This window comes from Triticum aestivum, chromosome 2A (genome assembly GCF_018294505.1).
Source record: "Triticum aestivum cultivar Chinese Spring chromosome 2A, IWGSC CS RefSeq v2.1, whole genome shotgun sequence".
NCBI lineage: Eukaryota > Viridiplantae > Streptophyta > Magnoliopsida > Poales > Poaceae > Triticum > Triticum aestivum.
The window spans coordinates 755,256,790-755,275,807 of record NC_057797.1 but is presented as its reverse complement, the minus strand read 5'-3'; the positions used below and the strand labels follow the sequence as shown (position 1 = coordinate 755,275,807).

Here is a 19,018-nt window from a genome sequence, read left to right as displayed (position 1 = left end):
CGTCCGTGAGGGGGGCACACCCCGGACACGCGTGCCGGCGTTTGCAACCGCCACAACACTTCCAGACTTGTGAGAGGCCGCCTACGCAAGATTTGGCGGCATGCTAGCCCCGGAGGCCGCCGGCCACACCGTCGACGCGCGAAGGGCAATCCGCGTAGAGGGAATTTTTCGGATACTTTCCATCAACCAAAAATTATGAAAAAATACCATCGTTCCTATAGCACATGTGCCACATCGTGCAAAAAAACTCATGATTTTATCGCGCTACGAGTATTTAGTATAATGACGCCGCATCAGTTACCGCAGAACTCTACTACCGTGTCATCACCGTCCGTGAGGGGGGGCCACGCACCGGAGACGCGTCCCGCCTCTTTCGGACCATGCCACCACACCACCCCGCATGTATGAGGGCCCGGTGCAACGCTCCGGTGGCATTGCTACCCCCAGTGCCCCCGTCCCGCCTAAGCGTGTAGCGTTTGACCACGGGATCTAGCCCTTTGACTTTGCACGGACGGGCTTTGACCAGTGGACCTCCCCACCCGGTTGTGTTAGGTCAGCCCATAGGAACACTTTGGAGCAACATCCGGGCCAGACCCACAGCAAGATCCCCTCCGTGTAGACCCCACGCGTCCGTTTCCCCCCTCCAGGTGCCGGCGGCGGCGCCGTCCGTGAGGGGGGCACACCCCGGACACGCGTGCCAGGCGTTTGCAACCGCCACAACACTTCCAGACTTGTGAGAGGCCGCCTACGCAGATTTGGCGGCATGCTAGCCCCCGGAGGCCGCCGGCCACAGCCGTAGACGCGCGAAGGGCAATCCGTGTAGAGGGAATTTTTCGGATACTTCTCCATCACCAAAAATTATGAAAAAATACCATCGTTCCTATAGCACATGTGCCCACGTCGTGCAAAAAAACTCATGATTTTATCGCGCTCCGAGTATTTAGTAATATTGACGCCGCATCGTTACCGCAAGAACGTCTACTACCGTGTCACCGCCGTCCCGTGAGGGGGGGCACGCACCGGAGACGCGGCCCGCCTCTTCGGACATGCCACCACACCACCCCGCATGTATGAGGGCCCGGTGTGATGCTCCGGTGGCTTTGCTACCCCCAGTGCCCCCGTCCCACCTAACCCTGTAGCGTTTGACCACGGGATCTAGCCCTTTGACTTTGCACGGACGGGCTTTGACCAGTGGACCTCCCCACCCGGTTGTGTTAGGTCAGCCCATAGGAACACTTTGGAGCAACATCCGGGCCAGACCCACAGCAAGATCCCCTCCGTGTAGACCCCACGCGTCCGTTTCCCCCCTCCAGGTGCCGGCGGCGGCGCCGTCCGTGATGGGGGGCACACCCCGAACACGTGTGCCGGGCGTTTGCAACCGCCACAACACTTCCAGACTTGTGAGAGGCCGCCTACGCAAGATTTGGCGGCATGCTAGCCCCCGGAGGCCGCCGGCCACAGCCGTAGACGCGCGAAGGGCAATCCGCGTAGAGGGAATTTTTCGGATACTTCTCCATCACCAAAAATTATGAAAAAATACCATCGTTCCCTATAGCACATGTGCCCACGTCGTGCAAAAAAACTCATGATTTTATCGCGCTCCGAGTATTTAGTAATATTGACGCCGCATCGTTACCGCAGAACGTCTACTACCGTGTCATCGTCCGTCCGTGAGGGGGGCCACGCACCGGAGACGCGTCCCGCCTCTTTGGACATGCCACCACACCATCCCGCATGTATGAGGGCCCGGTGCGACGCTCCGGTGGCATTGCTACCCCCAGTGCCCCCGTCCCGCCTAACCCTGTAGCGTTTGACCACGGGATCTAGCCCTTTGACTTTGCACGGACGGGCTTTGACCAGTGGACCTCCCCACCCGGTTGTGTTAGGTCAGCCCATAGGAACACTTTGGAGCAACATCCGGGCCAGACCCACAGCAAGATCCCCTCCGTGTAGACCCCACGCGTCCGTTTCCCCCCTCCAGGTGCCGGCGGCGGCGCCGTCCGTGAGGGGGGGCACACCCCAGACACGCGTGCCGGGCGTTTGCAACCGCCACAACACTTCCAGACTTGTGAGAGGCCGCCTACGCAAGATTTGGCGGCATGCTAGCCCCCGGAGGCCGCCGGCCACAACCGTAGACGCGCGAAGGGCAATCCGCGTAGAGGTAATTTTTCGGATACTTCTCCATCACCAAAAATTATGAAAAAATACCATCGTTCCTATAGCACATGTGCCCACGTTGTGCAAAAAACTCATGATTTTATCGCGCTCCGAGTATTTAGTAATATTGACGCCGCATCGTTAGCCGCAGAATGTCTACTACCGTGTCATCGCCGTCCGTGAGGGGGGGGCCACGCACCGGAGACGCGTCCCGCCTCTTCGGACATGCCACCACACCATCCCGCATGTATGAGGGCCCTGGTGCGATGCTCCGGTGGCATTGCTACCCCCAGTGCCCCCGTCCCGCCTAACCTGTAGCGTTTGACCACGGGATCTAGCCCTTTGACTTTGGACGGACAGGGCTTTGACCAGTGGACCTCCCCACCCGGTTGTGTTAGGTCAGCCCATAGGAACACTTTGGAGCAACATCCGGGCTAGACCCGCAGCAAGATCCCCTCCGTGTAGATCCCCACGCGTCCGTTTCCCCCCTTCAGGTGCCGGCGGCGGCGCCGTCCGTGAGGGGGGCACACCCCGGACACGCGTGCTGGCGTTTGCAACCGCCACAACACTTCCAGACTTGTGAGAGGCCGCCTACGCAAGATTTGGCGGCATGCTAGCCCCCAGAGGCCGCCGGCCACAGTCGTAGACGCGCGAAGGGCAATCCCGTAGAGGGAATTTTTCGGATACTTCTCCATCACCAAAAATTATGAAAAAATACCATCGTTCCTATAGCACATGTGCCCACATTGTGCAAAAAAACTCATGATTTTATCGCGCTCCGAGTATTTAGTAATATTGACGCCGCATCGTTAGCGCAGAATGTCTACTACCGTGTCATCGCCGTCCGTGAGGGGGGGCCACGCACCGGAGACGCGTCCCGCCTCTTCGGACATGCCACCACACCACCCCGCATGTATGAGGGCCCGGTGCGATGCTCCGGTGGCATTGCTACCCCCAGTGCCCCCGTCCCGCCTAACCTGTAGCGTTTGACCACGGGATCTAGCCCTTTGACTTTGCACGGACGGGCTTTGACCAGTGGACCTCCCTACCCGGTTGTGTTAGGTCAGCCCATAGGAACACTTTGGAGCAACATCCGGGCCAGACCCACAGTAAGATCCCCTCCGTGTAGATCCCACGCGTCCGTTTCCCCCCTCCAGGTGCCGGCGGCGGCGCCGTCCGTGAGGGGGGCACACCCCGGACACGCGTGCTTGGCGTTTGCAACCGCTACAACACTTCCAGACTTGTGAGAGGCCGCCTACGCACGATTTGGCGGCATGCTAGCCCCCGAAGGCCGCCGGCCACAGCCGTAGACGCGCGAAGGGCAATCCCCGTAAAGGGAATTTTTCGGATACTTCTCCATCACCAAAAATTATGAAAAAATACCATCGTTCCTATAGCACATGTGCCCACGTCGTGCAAAAAAATTCATGATTTTATCGCGCTACAAGAATTTAGTAATATTGACGCCGCATCGTTACCGCAGAACGTCTACTACCGTGTCATCGCCGTCCGTGAGGGGGGGCCACGCACCGGAGATGCGTCCCGCCTCTTCAGACATGCCACCACACCACCCCGCATGTATGAGGGCCCGGTGCGACGCTCCGGTGGCATTGCTACCCCTAGTGCCCCCGTCCCGCCTAACCCTGTAGCGTTTGACCACGGGATCTAGCCCTTTGACTTTGCACGGACGGGCTTTGACCAGTGGACCTCCCCACCCGGTTGTGTTAGGTCAGCCCATAGGAACACTTTGGAGCAACATCCGGGCCAGACCCACAGCAAGATCCCCTCCGTGTAGACCCCACGCGTCCGTTTCCCCATCCAGGTGCCGGCGGCGGCGCCGTCCGTGAGGGGGGGCACACCCCGGACACGCGTGCCTTGCGTTTGCAACCGCCACAACACTTCCAGACTTGTGAGAGGCCGCCTACGCAAGATTTGGCGGCATGCTAGCCCCCGGAGGCCGCCGGCCACAGCCGTAGACGCGCGAAGGGCAATCCGCGTAGAGGGAATTTTTCGGATACTTCTGCATCACCAACAATTATGAAAAAATACCATCGTTCCTATAGCACATGTGCCCACGTCGTGCAAAAAAACTCATGATTTTATCGCGCTCCGAGTATTTAGTAATATTGACGCCGCATCGTTACCGCTGAATGTCTACTACCGTGTCACCGCCGTCCGTGAGGGGGGGCACACCCCGGACACGCGTGCCAGGCGTTGCAACCGCCACAACACTTCCAGACTTGTGAGAGGCCGCCTACGCAAGATTTGGCGGCATGCTAGCCCCCGGAGGCCGCCGGCCACAGCCGTAGACGCGCGAAGGGCAATCCGCGTAGAGGGAATTTTTCGGATATTTCTCCATCACCAAAAATTATGAAAAAATACCATCGTTGCTATAGCACATGTGCCCACGTCGTGCAGAAAAACTCATGATTTTATCGCGCTCCGAGTATTTAGTAATATTGACGCCGCATCGTTACCGCAGAACGTCTACTACCGTGTCATCGCCGTCCGTGAGGGGGGGGGGCGCACCGGAGACGCGTCCCGCCTCTTCGGACATGCCACCACACCACCCCGCATGTATGAGGGCCCGGTGCGACGCTCCGGTGGCATTGCTACCCCCCCAGTGCCCCCGTCCCGCCTAACCCTATAGCGTTTGACCAAGGGATCTAGCCCTTTGACTTTGCACGGACGGGCTTTGACCAGTGGACCTCCCCACCCAGTTGTGTTAGGTCAGCCCATAGGAACACTTTGGAGCAACATCCGAGCCAGACCCACAATAAGATCCCCTTCGTGTATACCCCACGCGTCCGTTTCCCCCCTCCAGGTGCCGGCGGCGGCGCCGTCCGTGAGGGGGGGCACACCCCGGACACGCGTGCCTGGCGTTTGCAACCGCCACAACACTTCCAGACTTGTGAGAGGCCGCCTACGTAAGATTTGGCGGCATGCTAGCCCCCGGAGGCCGCCGGCCACAGTCGTAGACGCGCGAAGGGCAATCCGCGTAGAGGGAATTTTTCGGATACTTCTCCATCACCAAAAATTATGAAAAAATACCATTGTTCCTATGGCACATGTGCCCACGTCGTGCAAAAAAACTCATGATTTTATCGCGCTCCGAGTATTTAGTAATATTGATGCCGCATCGTTACCGCAGAACGTCTACTACCGTGTCATCGCCGTCCGTGAGGGGGGGCCACGCACCGGAGACGCATCCCGCCTCTTCGGACATGCCACCACACCACCCCGCATGTATGAGGGCCCGGTGCGACTCTCCGGTGGCATTGCTACCCCCTAGTGCCCCCGTCCCGCCTAACCCTGTAGCGTTTGACCACGGGATCTAGCCCTTTGACTTTGCACGAACGGGCTTTGACCAGTGGACCTCCCCACCCGGTTGTGTTAGGTCAACCCATAGGAACACTTTGGAGCAACATCCGGGCCAGATGTTGCCGTGGGCCTCTGGGTTGACCTTACACAACCGGGTGGATACGTCTACTGCTCAAAGCCCGTCCGTGCAAAGTCAAAGGGGTAGATCCCGTGGTCAAACGCTACAGGGTTAGACGGGACGGGGGCCCTAGGGGGGTAGTAATGCCACCGGAGCATTGCACCGGGACCTCATACAAGCCGCGTGCTGGGTGCCTACGCCTGCCACCTTGCTTATATAACCGTAGGAGGGCCACCGCAACACCTGGCGGCATTGCTACCCCCCCAGGTACCCCGTCCCGTCTAACCCTGACACAGACGACCGCCGGGTCTATCCCTTTGACTTTCGCTGGACGTAGTTTGACCGGTTGACCTTTTCACCTTGTTGTTATAGCCCAGCCATAGCTACACCCCCAACACAGTCCCGGCACAACCCACCCCAAGATTCCCTCTGCGTCGGCCTGACGTGGCCGTTTCCCCCCTCCGGGGCACGGCGACATCGACGCTCGTGAGGGGGGAGGGGGCACACCCCGGAGCCGCGTGCCTGCGCCTGCCACCATGTTTCCACAACCGTAGAAGGGCCCACCGCAACACCTGGCGGCATTGCTACCCCCCACAGGTACCCGACCCGTCCTGTCTAACCTCTTCGTGACACGATGGAAGAAGGCCCGTGTGGGGGGCAATCGATATATGTTTTCTGTACATTTAAGTTAATGAAATTAGTATTGGAAAAAAATAAAAAAAAATAAGAGAAAATACAAAAAATATAAAAATATTATTAGAAATCTATGCCTACGGCCAAGCCGTCGGCATAGCTATGGCCACGGAACGGTAGAGCCCTGGATCGATGACGTGGCGTAGGGCGGGATCAATGACGTGGCAAAAACCATGGGCCAGGCCTATGCCGACGGCCTAGCCGTCGGCCTAGAAATGCCACCCCACGGGACCGGCGAACGACGCGGATCGATGACGTGGCGGCGCGGCGGATCGATGATGTCGGCATAGCTATGCCGACAGCTAGGCCGTCGGCGTAGCTATGCCGACGGTCACCGTTAGCCCGTCGGCGTAGCCTGACGCCGTCAAACTGCCGTCGCCGCCCGGATAGACGGGCCCACGCGATATGCCGACGGCCTGCTCTATGCTGACGGCCCCCGTCGGTATATTCAAAAAAACGCCGACGGCTTATCTATGCCGACGGCCCCCGTCGGCATAGATGGTTATACGCCGACGGCCTTTCTACGCCGACGGCTTTAGTTGGGCCGTCGGGGTATGCCCATATATGCCGACGGGGGCCGTCGGCATAGATATGGCCATCGGCAAAACAAGTTTTTCTGGTAGTGACGCAGCAGCAAATAAACTACGATGCACTGTGAGAACAATTCAAGCTAGACACTAGCTAGCAACGGAGAATAATGTTTTTAATCTTAAGGCACTCACCACAATTCTTTTGTTCCCTCACAATCGGGGAGACGGCGCCAGCTTCAACCCAGTCAATCTCTGACGGCACAATCCTGCCAATCTCCTTCACACAGATCCAGACACCAAAAACAAATAATCCATGCCATGCAGCTAGCGCCATATTCCGTGGTCTGAGGTACCTGCGAAGAAAGCCAAAGCGGTGGCCAGCAGCATCCATTGCTCTTCTGAGACTGCAATTTGATCACCAGAAAATATTCAGTTACTTTCATCAAACACGCACGTCCATGCTGAAAGAGAGGCAGATTGAGTTGAGAGAGTGTATGGAGCTAGCCAGATGCGTACGTACGTGTAGGTGTCTCAGGAGCCTGCTAGCTCTGGCCGGCCTCGACGGCGACCCAGCCGCCGCGGCATAGTAGCCGGAAACGGGGAACGGTGGGCCGTCCCTTGATCCGGATTCATCGACCCGGAATCAGATTCGGGAACGAGGGTCGATTCGGTAAGATTCGATGCGGATTCGGCGTTTCCGTAGTCGGATCATCGATTCAGATTCAGCGACTCGACAGTCTTGGTTCTTGAATCGATCGAGTAAGCAAAAAGTTAGCCATATCAATCACGAACTCCTCGTTTTACTCTCTGCCTCGTTCTTTTCCACTCCCCTAAATAACTCATCGTTCTGCTCTCCAATTACTTCAAGGCTGCTAATAAATTTTTCATTGGGAAGGAAATGATGTATTTTAGTCTTCATGAATCGACGATGCAGCCAGTTGCTCCCAGCCCAGCCAGTTCCATGTATAAGTACTCCCTCGGTCCCTCCCAGCCAATTGCTCCCCGCATCCGTAAAGATTCACGTTCCTCGTACCGGATTCATCATACCGGAATTGATTGGATCGCGTTTTCGCTTTAGAAAAATCGTTCTAGAGATGTATACCCCCATTGTACCCTATTTTTTCCAACCCCCGACTCTCGTCCCCCGTTCCCGTTCCTCGTTCCCACCGTACCGGAAACATGGCAACTATGCGCCGCGGCCTGGCCGCAGAACCGCCGCAGCAAGGTCCTCCCCACGACTCCCAACGCCGGACGAAACATGCCTGCCTGCCTGCACCTCGCTCGACCATGGATCCAATGAAGAAAATAGATGATGAGGAGGGCCAGCTGAGCTGTGGAATTGGAGTCGGAATCCAACTCATGCTCGGACGTTCCACCGTGGATGAATAGGAATCTTAAGGCGGTAGGTTTTATTGTCTTTCAGCCGCGCGCTACGCTCTCCCGGTCCGACAGGGCTGCCTGGAAGGCTGGAACCACTGCCGCTTCACCCCCTCTTCCTGAGATAGCAAGGGCCATCCACAGCCACGGCCGCAGCTTACAGCCACCTCCGGATGGCACCGCCTCGTTGACATGTGCTCCCTCCGTCCCAAATTACTTGTCGCAGAAATCCTTATCAAGTAATTTGAGACAGAGGGAATACGTACTACAGTACCTTCTTTCCAATGAATAAGACGTGCACACATTTTAAAATTTAACTTTTTATAAGTTCGACACGTCGAGAGCGTAGCGAATACAGCTGAATCTTAACTGAAGTCTTGCACTGAAAATTGGCTGCTGAGTACTGAGCACAACAGTCCTGCCCTAGCTGCATGCCAGCACCCTCTTTTCCTGTGTCTTTTACACTTGGGTGGTATGGTACCGCACCAATATCCAGTACACTTTTACTTTTTATTAGGTCTTGCTGAGTCTACCTGCGTGGATGACTGTTGAAACGAAAAAAGAGTAAAGCACCAGTTTTTTAATTTATAGTATAAACTGAACATCATAGTGGGATGGTTGGCATAAAAACAACTGTTCTTCAGAAGGTTGCAATAAAATATTTGCAAGAGATATATGAACTGTGTAGGAGTACTTAATTTCTCCTCAGTCCACCAATTCTCCTGTGGCCAAGGGCAGAGCCAGAAAATTTAGTCGTTGGTTTCACCTGTTGACTTGTGAGGATTTGATATGAATTTGTTAAGCGTAAAAACTACTATTTTACACCATTTTACAGCACCCAAAAATGACTTCCTCCGTTCCATAATGTAAGATGTTTTTTGACACTAGACATTATGGGACGGAGGGAGTACATAACAAATAGAAATATGATAGCGCCTACTACATATTTTGTTATGTTAATAGTTGAAGAGTATAAGACATGAGTACCAGTTGGATGAAATTCTAGAACCACTTGTTTAGATACTATAAATAAAGTAGTATCCAAATAACTTCATAGCTCGGGTGTAGCTCCCCGTCTTTCTGAAAACAGTAAAAACAAGAAGTTAGTTTGACAAGTTTAGTATAAGTACCATCAAGCCAAAAAAAAGTATAGTTGCTCACATTTTAGAGCGTCTCCTTTTTATTTATCTCATTATCTTAAAAGGACCAAACACTGGATCATTACGAGTGGTAGAAAACATGTATTTCTTCCCGTAGCAAATTAGATAATCATTTCTAAACCGATCACCCATTTTATGCGCAGCTTTTCTTTGACATCATTAAATCACCCCTGAGTGTCTTCAAATTTCTCTCTGTGGATAATCAAACTTAGCCGGTGATTGATTTCTCTTTGAAAAATATTGTTCCATGGTCTAGATCAATCAAAGTTCGTGATTTGCTTTAGCAAACTAGGGCAAAACTATTGTCATACTTGACTATTATGCTAGACAGAACATACACAAGAGGGAAAGATGTGACGATGCGATCTCACTAGTCAGTACCGTCAATTTGGAATTGAAGTGACGGCTTGCCGCTGGGATCCGATGATGGATGGATGCACGAACAGAAGAGACGAGAGGAGAGAGGCCAGAGGTGAATTGGCGAATTGGTTGGCGAATTGGACGAGTAAAGGCGTGGCGGCGGCTGCGTAGAATCATACGAGTACAGTTCACGATTGAGAGAGCTGAGTAGTTGTGGGCACCAAGGCAATTTACTTATGGGCTTTTGGGCCTTTTTAGCCTATCCACCGAGGCAGTTCACGAGATTGATGGGGTCAGTCTAATCCTTTTACTGGGTTCAGGGCTTCAGGCCTACAAAGTACCAGCCGATACGTACGTAGCTACCAAGTTTCGTTGGGTTCAACTGCACCCAACGATGCAACTGTGGCTCCGCCCCTGCCTGTGGCATGGATATATATAAGTTGAACCTCTCATTTTTCCTATTCTTGGGATGAAAGAAGCTCGTGTACTTTTCGTAGAATTTGACTTTGTTTCTTGCCATAGAAAAATTTGGTGTTAAACTTTTGAATTTGACTCTGTTTTCACCCTCGTTGAAAGCTACCACCATGCAACTCAACACCCTACGCTAGTGTAATGGTCGAACTCGTGAAGCCAGCGTGCAAGACAAAGTTCAACTTCACGTCGTGCACAAACCCACAGTGAAATTCAACACCTTTATCTTGATTCTTCATCTTTTAAAAAGCACTCCTAAAAGTAACCACACGATTACAATGTATGTGCAGAGTGTAATTCAAGATTATTGCTCTCAAGTGAAAATAGTGATATCTGAATGTTGAAAGGGGTGGTGCAAGTGCAACAGCTAAAGATTTTAGTGTGATTTCTGAAATTTCAGAGGAGGTATACATGATTCTATATGATTTAGGCTAGCAATGTCGAAATTAATTTATGAAGATATTAGCTGAGTATCCCAAACCGCATTCTGGGTGAGCTGGCTTGGCAAGATTTAATCTGGTCTTACAGGCGCAAGATGAAGGGGAGCCTTGGCGCAGTGGTAAAGCTGCTGCCTTGTGACCATGAGGTCACGGGTTCAAGTCCTGGAAACAGTCTCTTACAGAAATGTAGGGAAAGGCTGCGTACTATAGACCCAAAGTGGTCGGACCCTTCCCTGGACCCTGCGCAAGCGGGAGCTACATGCACCGGGCTGCCCTTACAGGCGCAAGATCACTTGAAAATACCTTTCTAACTTTCTGATAGATACTGATAGATCCAAAGAAGCCCCACTTTTCTGACTTTTCCGTCGAGGCTGGACCTGAACTTCCAACAGTTTTCCATACCTGAAGTTTCAGCCACTCCATCTGAATAAACAACAGATCACTGTCAGACATTGGCCGTGTAATCCTAGTTTACTTGCCACTTGCAACAGAAGATAAAAAGTGGACTACATAGCAAGATGCACTGCATGCTAGCTCAGAGAAAACATGGATTTATATCAGCCTTGTTACCAACATAGCAATTCAGAGTTCCAGACCCATTGACCAACCAAGAAAGCTGGGATGCAGAAAATTCTTCAAGAGAGAAGAACTGTGTTACTGATCCACACATGATCAGGTAGTCTTCCACTTGACAAAGTAAAAATAAATGCACAAACTAGTGAAAACAAGTAGCAATTCAGAGTTTCAGACCCATTGACTAACCGAGGAAGCTGGGGTGAAGAAATTCATCAGCACGAAACAATTGGGTAATCTGGTAGCCTCTTCCACTTGACAAGGTGAAAACAAATGATAAACCAGTGAAGTTCACAAAATATGGAAACCATCTATGAAAATAGCACACAAAGAGGATTACATGTCAATACACTATGTGTTTGTCCGAAAGAACATGAATCACAGAATTTCTCAACTGTACAAATGAGAGAATTTTACAAAAAAGGACAAAATGGAACTAAACATTTAACGCCCCTCTTGCATTGTCATAGTCATGCCATTCAGAGATATTTCCACGTTATCTCTTTGGTCTTCAATTTCATACTTCCGTTTCCTAAAATATACAGGCTCCTTCGGAGTAGGAAGTGGGGCTGTTTCATTTTCTAACATGAACACAGTGGATGACATGAGTGGACGAGCATCTGGATCATCTTGAACACACAACAGACCTAACTGAATACACCGCAGAACTCCATGAAGTGGACAGTTCTCCACAATGGACGAGTCCACCAATTTTCTTGCATTTCCATCTTTCCATAAGCTCCATGCCTAAACCAATGAAATCCTCAATTTATTATGAGTTTTTGGAGTTAAAAAAGTTTAGAGCATAGTAGTGAACTTACATAAGCTATAAGGCTTGGAAAATCCATTATGAGATTGGATGAACTGATCTTTAACCCGCTTACAATCTCCAACAGTAGAACACCAAAGCTGTACGTGTGAGACTTGACTGAAAAGGAACCTTCCATTGCATATTCAGGTGACATGTAACCGCTGTTTGAATCATTCCAAGAAAAATGAATTAGTTAAGTTGAGTAAAATTACAATGTTAAGCCTTACCTAGTGCATATATTACTTACTATGTCCCAACAACACAGATAGTGTTCGCTTGTTGTTCATTTCCACCAAAGATCCTTGCCATACCAAAATCCGATATTTTAGGGTTCATTTCCGCATCTAACAAGACATTGCTTGCTTTGAGATCTCTATGGATTATTGTTAACCTTGAATCTTGGTGGAGATAAAGAAGCCCTCTTGCTATTCCTTTAATTACCTTGAACCTGGTCGGCCAATCAAGCACACTATCTCTTGTGGCATCTTGCAAGAAAGTGCAAAATTAAAATCATTAACAACCATCACAACTTCAGTTATTCTAAGAATATTTTTGCGAGACATGACCATAAGAGCAGAACATACCAAAAAGGAAGGTGTCTAAGCTTTTGTTAGGTAAGTATTCATATAGCAATAACTTCTCATCTTCATGAGTGCAGTAACCAAGAAGCCTAACTAAATTTCTATGCTGCAATTTGGCAATCAGAACCACTTCATTTCTGAACTCGTCGGCCCCTTGCCCAGAACTCTTACTAAGCCTTTTGACAGCAACTTCATTGCCACCTTCTAACCGGCCCTACATAAAGACATCATTTTTCAATTGAACAACAGATGGCGAACTTTTTCCCGATGATCAGCCTAAAAATTATTACCTTGTCAACTTTTCCAAAGCCACCTTTCCCGAGCATGTTGTAGTCTGAGAAATTGTCTGTTGCAGTAACAACATCTTCAAAACAAATATATGGAAGTTCTATAGTTTCATTCTCAAGTTCATTAGATTTGGAATTTTTTGACAGTTGTCCTGTGTATTTGTTCTTAGTTTCCTTGATTCGAAGTTTTCCTGCCAAAAATAGATTCAGGCCAATATTATTTCTTACGAATAACTCATGAAAATTGCACCCCGAGAAAGTAAAGCAAATATTGTTTTTACCTCTTGACTTGCATATCCACGCAAGGCTGATGCATGCGAGTATCAGAATACTAGCAATTACTGGGAGTGCAATCTTCAACACATTACTCTCTCTGTCAACTGCATAAAGCCAGAAATATAATCCAGGAAGAGAATCATGGGTTCAAAATTTAACAAGCATTTTTGGCATGTTTTATGTTTGTCGTGATTAGTATGTCATCCTAACCGTATCTAAGCCATTTCTGGGAGTACAATCTTCAATACATTACTCTGTTTCTCAACTGCAGAAAGGCAGAAATATAGTCCAGCAAGAGAATGATGCTTTCAAAATTTACATGCATTTCTTGCGAGTGTTGTGTTTTTCGTGATTAGTATGTCATCCTAAACCACATCTACCATTCGACATAAAAGGAATAGATCACACCGTACAATCCATAAGCGCATAAGGAAAGATGTATACCTGTTGAACTGGCTAGACGAAGGTACAGGTTCTCGCCACTTCCATCACGAAACTTTCCTGTGTCGACAAGCTCCCCCAACCAAATCAAGCACCTTGCCTGGTCACTAGACGTGCTGCCATTTTTCATGTTAGAAAAAGCATATGCGGTGCAAGCGCAGTTGTTTCTGCACTCTGCTTCGCATTGGTCAAAGCTTCTGTTCCTGACATGCACAAACTTATCGGGTGTCTTCATGCCACTCAAGGTTGAGAAACTATCTCCACCACCACATGTCAGCTCCTCCTTTCTCCGACACCCTTGGGAGAAGTTTACACCATCAGGCTCAAACCCACTGAGGCAGTTGCATTTCGGAACTGTTTCAGTGGCATCACAGTAACCAAATGGTCCACAATAGGCGTAGCGGTCACAACTAGGATTAGGCCGCTCTATGAAAACATTCCATGACGATGAGGTGCTGTTCCACGCTAAAAACTGAAACATGCCCGTGTAGTGCAGAATCAGGCGCGTGCTTGGCGAGCCGTCGGAGACGGTGAATGTCAAGTAGAACTTACCCCCTATGTCGACAGTTGTTTGGGTCATGATGAAGCCAGTGCTGCTTTGATACAGGGCAGTGACCAACGCACCATCCCATGCAGCTCTGCGCCAATACGGCCTCGTCCCATTCCAGATGACAACCTGGAGGTCTGAACTAGAGTCACCGCCCATGGAGTAGTCGCTGGTGGCTGGGTCATCAGGGCCCCTCCAAGCCACGAGGCGAGTGTAGAGATCATCATCTGTGCTCAGTGGTAATTGCATGCCGGGGAGGATGGTGTCGGTTGGGTAATGGAAGCTTTGCCATATGTCTGTGTTGTTGGGCAACCGGATGACAAAGTTTCCGGAGTCGAGAAGTACAGCAGAAGTTCCCGTGGCTCCGGTTGTGAAGTTGTTCATGGTTGTCCAAAGAGTGCGGTCTTGGGAGTCAGACAACACAAGATCAGAGTTGTTGGTCACAACCAGCTTCCCGGAAGAAGCGTTGGTGATCGGCTTGTCGCGGTTAGCAACCCACACATAAGTACGCTTGGGGATGTTGTTGTACCATATGCCGACGTATGAGCCCACAGTCGAGTTTGTGGGGGAGAAGAAGCCAAGAGCAAAGACACCGTTGCTCGAGACGAGCTTGTCGCCGGCGGAGAGCGGCTTTGCAGGAGTCAGGCGGTCATCAGATCTGCAGATACAAATCAATGACAGGAGGATGACAACATGGAGGGCGGCACCGTCCGTGATGGGGGGCACACCCCGGACACGCGTGCCGGGCGTTTGCAACCGCCACAACACTTCCAGACTTGTCAGAGGCCGCCTATGCAAGATTTGGCGGCAGGCTAGCCCCCGGAGGCCGCCGGCCACAGCCGTAGATGCGCGAAGGGCAATCCGTGTAGAGGGAATTTTTCGGATACTTCTCCATCACCAAAAATTATGAAAAAATACCATCGTTCCTATGGCACATGTGCCCACGTCGTGCAAAAAAACTCATGATTTTATCGCGCTCCGAGTATTTAGTAATATTGACGCCGCATCGTTACCGAAGAATGTCTACTACCGTGGCACCGCCGTCCGTGAGGGGGGGCAACGCACCGGAGACGCGGCCCGTCTCTTCGGACATGCCACCACACCACCCCGCATGTATGAGGGCCCGGTGCGACGCTCCGATGGCATTGCTACCCCCAGTGCCCCCGTCCCGCCTAAGCCTGTAGCGTTTGACCACGGGATCTAGCCCTTTGACTTTGCACGAACGGGCTTTGACCAGTGGACCTCCCCATCCGGTTGTGTTACGTCAGCCCATAGGAACACTTTGGAGCAACATCCGGGCCAGACCCACAGCAAGATCCCCTTCGTGTAGACCCCACGCGTCCGTTTCCCCCCTCCAGGTGCCGGTGGCGGCGCCGTCCGTGATGGGGGGTACACCCCGGACACGCGTGCCGGGCGTTTGCAACCGCCACAACATTTCCAGACTTGTGAGAGGCCGCCTACGCAAGATTTGGCGGCATGCTAGCCCCCGGAGGCCGCCGGCCACAGCCGTAGAAGCGCGAAGGGCAATCCGCGTAGAGGGAATTTTTCGGATACTTCTCCATCACCAAAAATTATGAAAAATACCATCGTTCCTATAGCACATGTGCCCACGTCGTGCAAAAAAACTCATGATTTTATCACGCTCCGAGTATTTAGTAATATTGACGCCGCATCGTTACCGCAGAACGTCTACTACCGTGTCATCGCCGTCCGTGAGGGGGGGCCACGCACCGGAGACGCGTCCCGCCTCTTTGGACATGTCACCACACCATCCCGCATGTATGAGGGCCCGGTGCGACGCTCTGGTGGCATTGCTACCCCCAGTGCCCCCGTCCCGCCTAACCCTATAGCGTTTGACCACGGGATCTAGCCCTTTGACTTTGCACGGACGGGCTTTGACCAGTGGACCTCCCCACCCGGTTGTGTTAGGTCATCCCATAGGAACACTTTGGACCAATATCCGGGCCAGACCCACAACAAGATCCCCTCCGTGTAGACCCCACGCGTCCGTTTCCCACCTCCAGGTGCCGGCGGCGGCGCCGTTCGTGAGGGGGGCACACCCCAGACACGCGTGCCGGGCGTTTGCAACCGCCACAACACTTCCAGACTTGTGAGAGGCCGCCTACGCAAGATTTGGCGGCATGCTAGCCCCCGGAGGCCGCCGGCCACAACCGTAGACGCGCGAAGGGCAATCCGCGTAGAGGGAATTTCTCGGATACTTCTCCATCACCAAAAATTATGAAAAAATACCATCGTTCCTATAGCACATGTGCCCACGTCGTGCAAAAAAACTCATGATTTTATCGCGCTCCGAGTATTTAGTAATATTGACGCCGCATCGTTACCGCAGAACGTCTACTACCGTGTCATCGCCGTCCGTGAGGGGGGGCCACGCACCGGAGACGCGTCCCGCCTCTTCGGACATGCCACCACACCACCCCGCATGTATGAGGGCCTGGTGCGATGCTCCGGTGGCATTGCTACCCCCCAGTGCCCCCGTCCCGCCTAACCTGTAGCGTTTGACCACGGGAGCTAGCCCTTTGACTTTGGACGGACAGGCTTTGACCAGTGGACCTCCCTACCCGGTTGTGTTAGGTCAGCCCATAGGAACACTTTGGAGCAACATCCGGGCTAGACCCGCAGCAAGATCCCCTCCGTGTAGATCCCACGCGTCCGTTTCCCCCCTTCAGGTGCCGGCGGCGGCGCCGTCCGTGAGGGGGGCACACCCCGGACACGCGTGCTTGGCGTTTGCAACCGCTACAACACTTCCAGACTTGTGAGAGGCCGCCTACGCAAGATTTGGCGGCATGCTAGCCCCCGAAGGCCGCCGGCCACAGTCGTAGACGCGCGAAGGGCAATCCCCGTAGAGGGAATTTTTCGGATACTTCTCCATCACCAAAAATTATGAAAAAATACCATCGTTCCTATTGCACATGTGCCCACGTCGTGCAAAAAAAATCATGATTTTATCGCGCTACAAGTATTTAGTAATATTGACGCCGCATCGTTACCGCAGAACGTCTACTACCGTGTCATCGCCGTCCGTGAGGGGGGGCCACGCACCGGAGACGCGTCCCGCCTCTTCAGACATGCCACCACACCACCCTGCATGTATGAGGGCCCGGTGCGACGCTCCGGTGGCATTGCTACCCCCAGTGCCCCCGTCCCGCCTAACCCTGTAGCGTTTGACCACGGGATCTAGCCCTTTGACTTTGCACGGACGGACTTTGACCAGTGGACCTCCCCACCCGGTTGTGTTAGGTCAGCCCATAGGAACACTTTGGAGCAACATCCGGGCCAGACCCACAGCAAGATCCCCTCCGTGTAGACCCCACGCGTCCGTTTCCCCCTCCAGGTGCTGGCGGCGGCGCCGTCCGTGAGGGGGGGCACACCCCGGACACGCGTGCCGGGCGTTTGCAACCGCCACAACACTTCCAGACTTGTGAGAGGCCGCCTACGCAAGATTTGGCGGCATGCTAGCCCCCGGAGGCCGCCGGCCACAGCCGTAGACGCGCGAAGGGCAATCCGCGTAGAGGGAATTTTTCGGATACTTCTCCATCACCAAAAATTATGAAAAAATACCATCGTTCCTATAGCACATGTGCCCACGCCGTGCAAAAAAACTCATGATTTTATCGCGCTCCGAGTATTTAGTAATATTGACGCCGCATCGTTACCACAGAACGTCTACTACCGTGTCATCGCCGTCCGTGAGGGGGGGGGCACGCACCGGAGACGCGTCCCGCCTCTTCGGACATGCCACCACACCACCCCGCATGTATGAGGGCCCGGTGCGACGCCCCGGTGGCATTGCTACCCCCAAGTGCCCCCGTCCCACCTAACCCTGTAGCGTTTGACCACGGGATCTAGCCCTTTGACTTTGCACGGACGGGCTTTGACTAGGACCTCCCCACCCGGTTGTGTTAGGTCAGCCCATAGGAACACTTTGGAGCAACATCCGGGCCAGACCCACAGCAAGATCCCCACCGTGTAGACCCCACGCGTCCGTTTCCCCCCTTCAGGTGCCGGCGGCGGCGCCGTCCGTGAGGGGGGCACACCCCGGACACGCGTGCCTGGCGTTTGCAACCGCCACAACACTTCCAGACTTGTGAGAGGCCGCCTACGCAAGATTTGGCGGCATGCTAGCCCCCGGAGGCCGCCAGCCACAGCCGTAGACGCGCGACGAGAAATCCCCGTAGAGGGAATTTTTCGGATACTTCTTCATCACCAAAAATTATGAAAAAATACCATCGTTCCTATAGCACATGTGCCCACGTCGTGCAAAAAAATTCATGATTTTATCGCGCTACAAGTATTTAGTAATATTGACGCTGCATCGTTACCGCAGAACGTCTACTACCGTGTCATCGCCGTCCGTAAGGGGGGGCCACGCACCGGAGACGCGTCCCGCCTCTTCAGACATGCCACCACACCACCCCGCATGTATGAGGGCCCGGTGCGACGCTCCGGTGGCATTGCTACCCCAGTGCCCCCGTCCCGCCTAACCCTGTAGCGTTTGACCACGGGATCTAGCCCTTTGACTTTGCACGGACGGGCTTTGACCAGTGGACCTCCCCACCCGGTTGTGTTAGGTCAGCCCATAGGAACACTTTGAAGCAACATCCGGGCCAGACCCACAACAAGATCCCCTCCGTGTAGACCCCACGCGTCCGTTTCCCCCCTCCAGGTGCCGGCAGCGGCGCCGTCCGTGAGGGGGGGCACACCCCGGACACGTGTGCCGGGCGTTTGCAACCGTCACAACACTTCCAGACTTGTGAGAGGCCGCCTACGCAAGATTTGGCGGCATGCTAGCCCCCGGAGGCCGCCGGCCACAGCCGTAGACGTGCGAAGGGCAATCCGCGTAGAGGGAATTTT

General features: G+C 52.8%; 1 protein-coding gene across 1 annotated transcript; it reads right to left on the bottom strand.

Moving 5' to 3' along the window:
* Window positions 1-11,477: 11,477 nt before the first annotated feature.
* On the bottom strand, window positions 11,478-14,863 carry LOC123038202 (G-type lectin S-receptor-like serine/threonine-protein kinase B120; the record flags this gene model as incomplete). Its single annotated transcript, XM_044462096.1, has 7 exons — window positions 11,478-11,947; window positions 12,022-12,172; window positions 12,259-12,496; window positions 12,596-12,806; window positions 12,883-13,070; window positions 13,161-13,259; window positions 13,600-14,863. Coding segments are annotated over 7 exons (2,454 nt in total), but the record flags the coding sequence as incomplete, so codon positions are not given.
* Window positions 14,864-19,018: the final 4,155 nt, after the last annotated feature.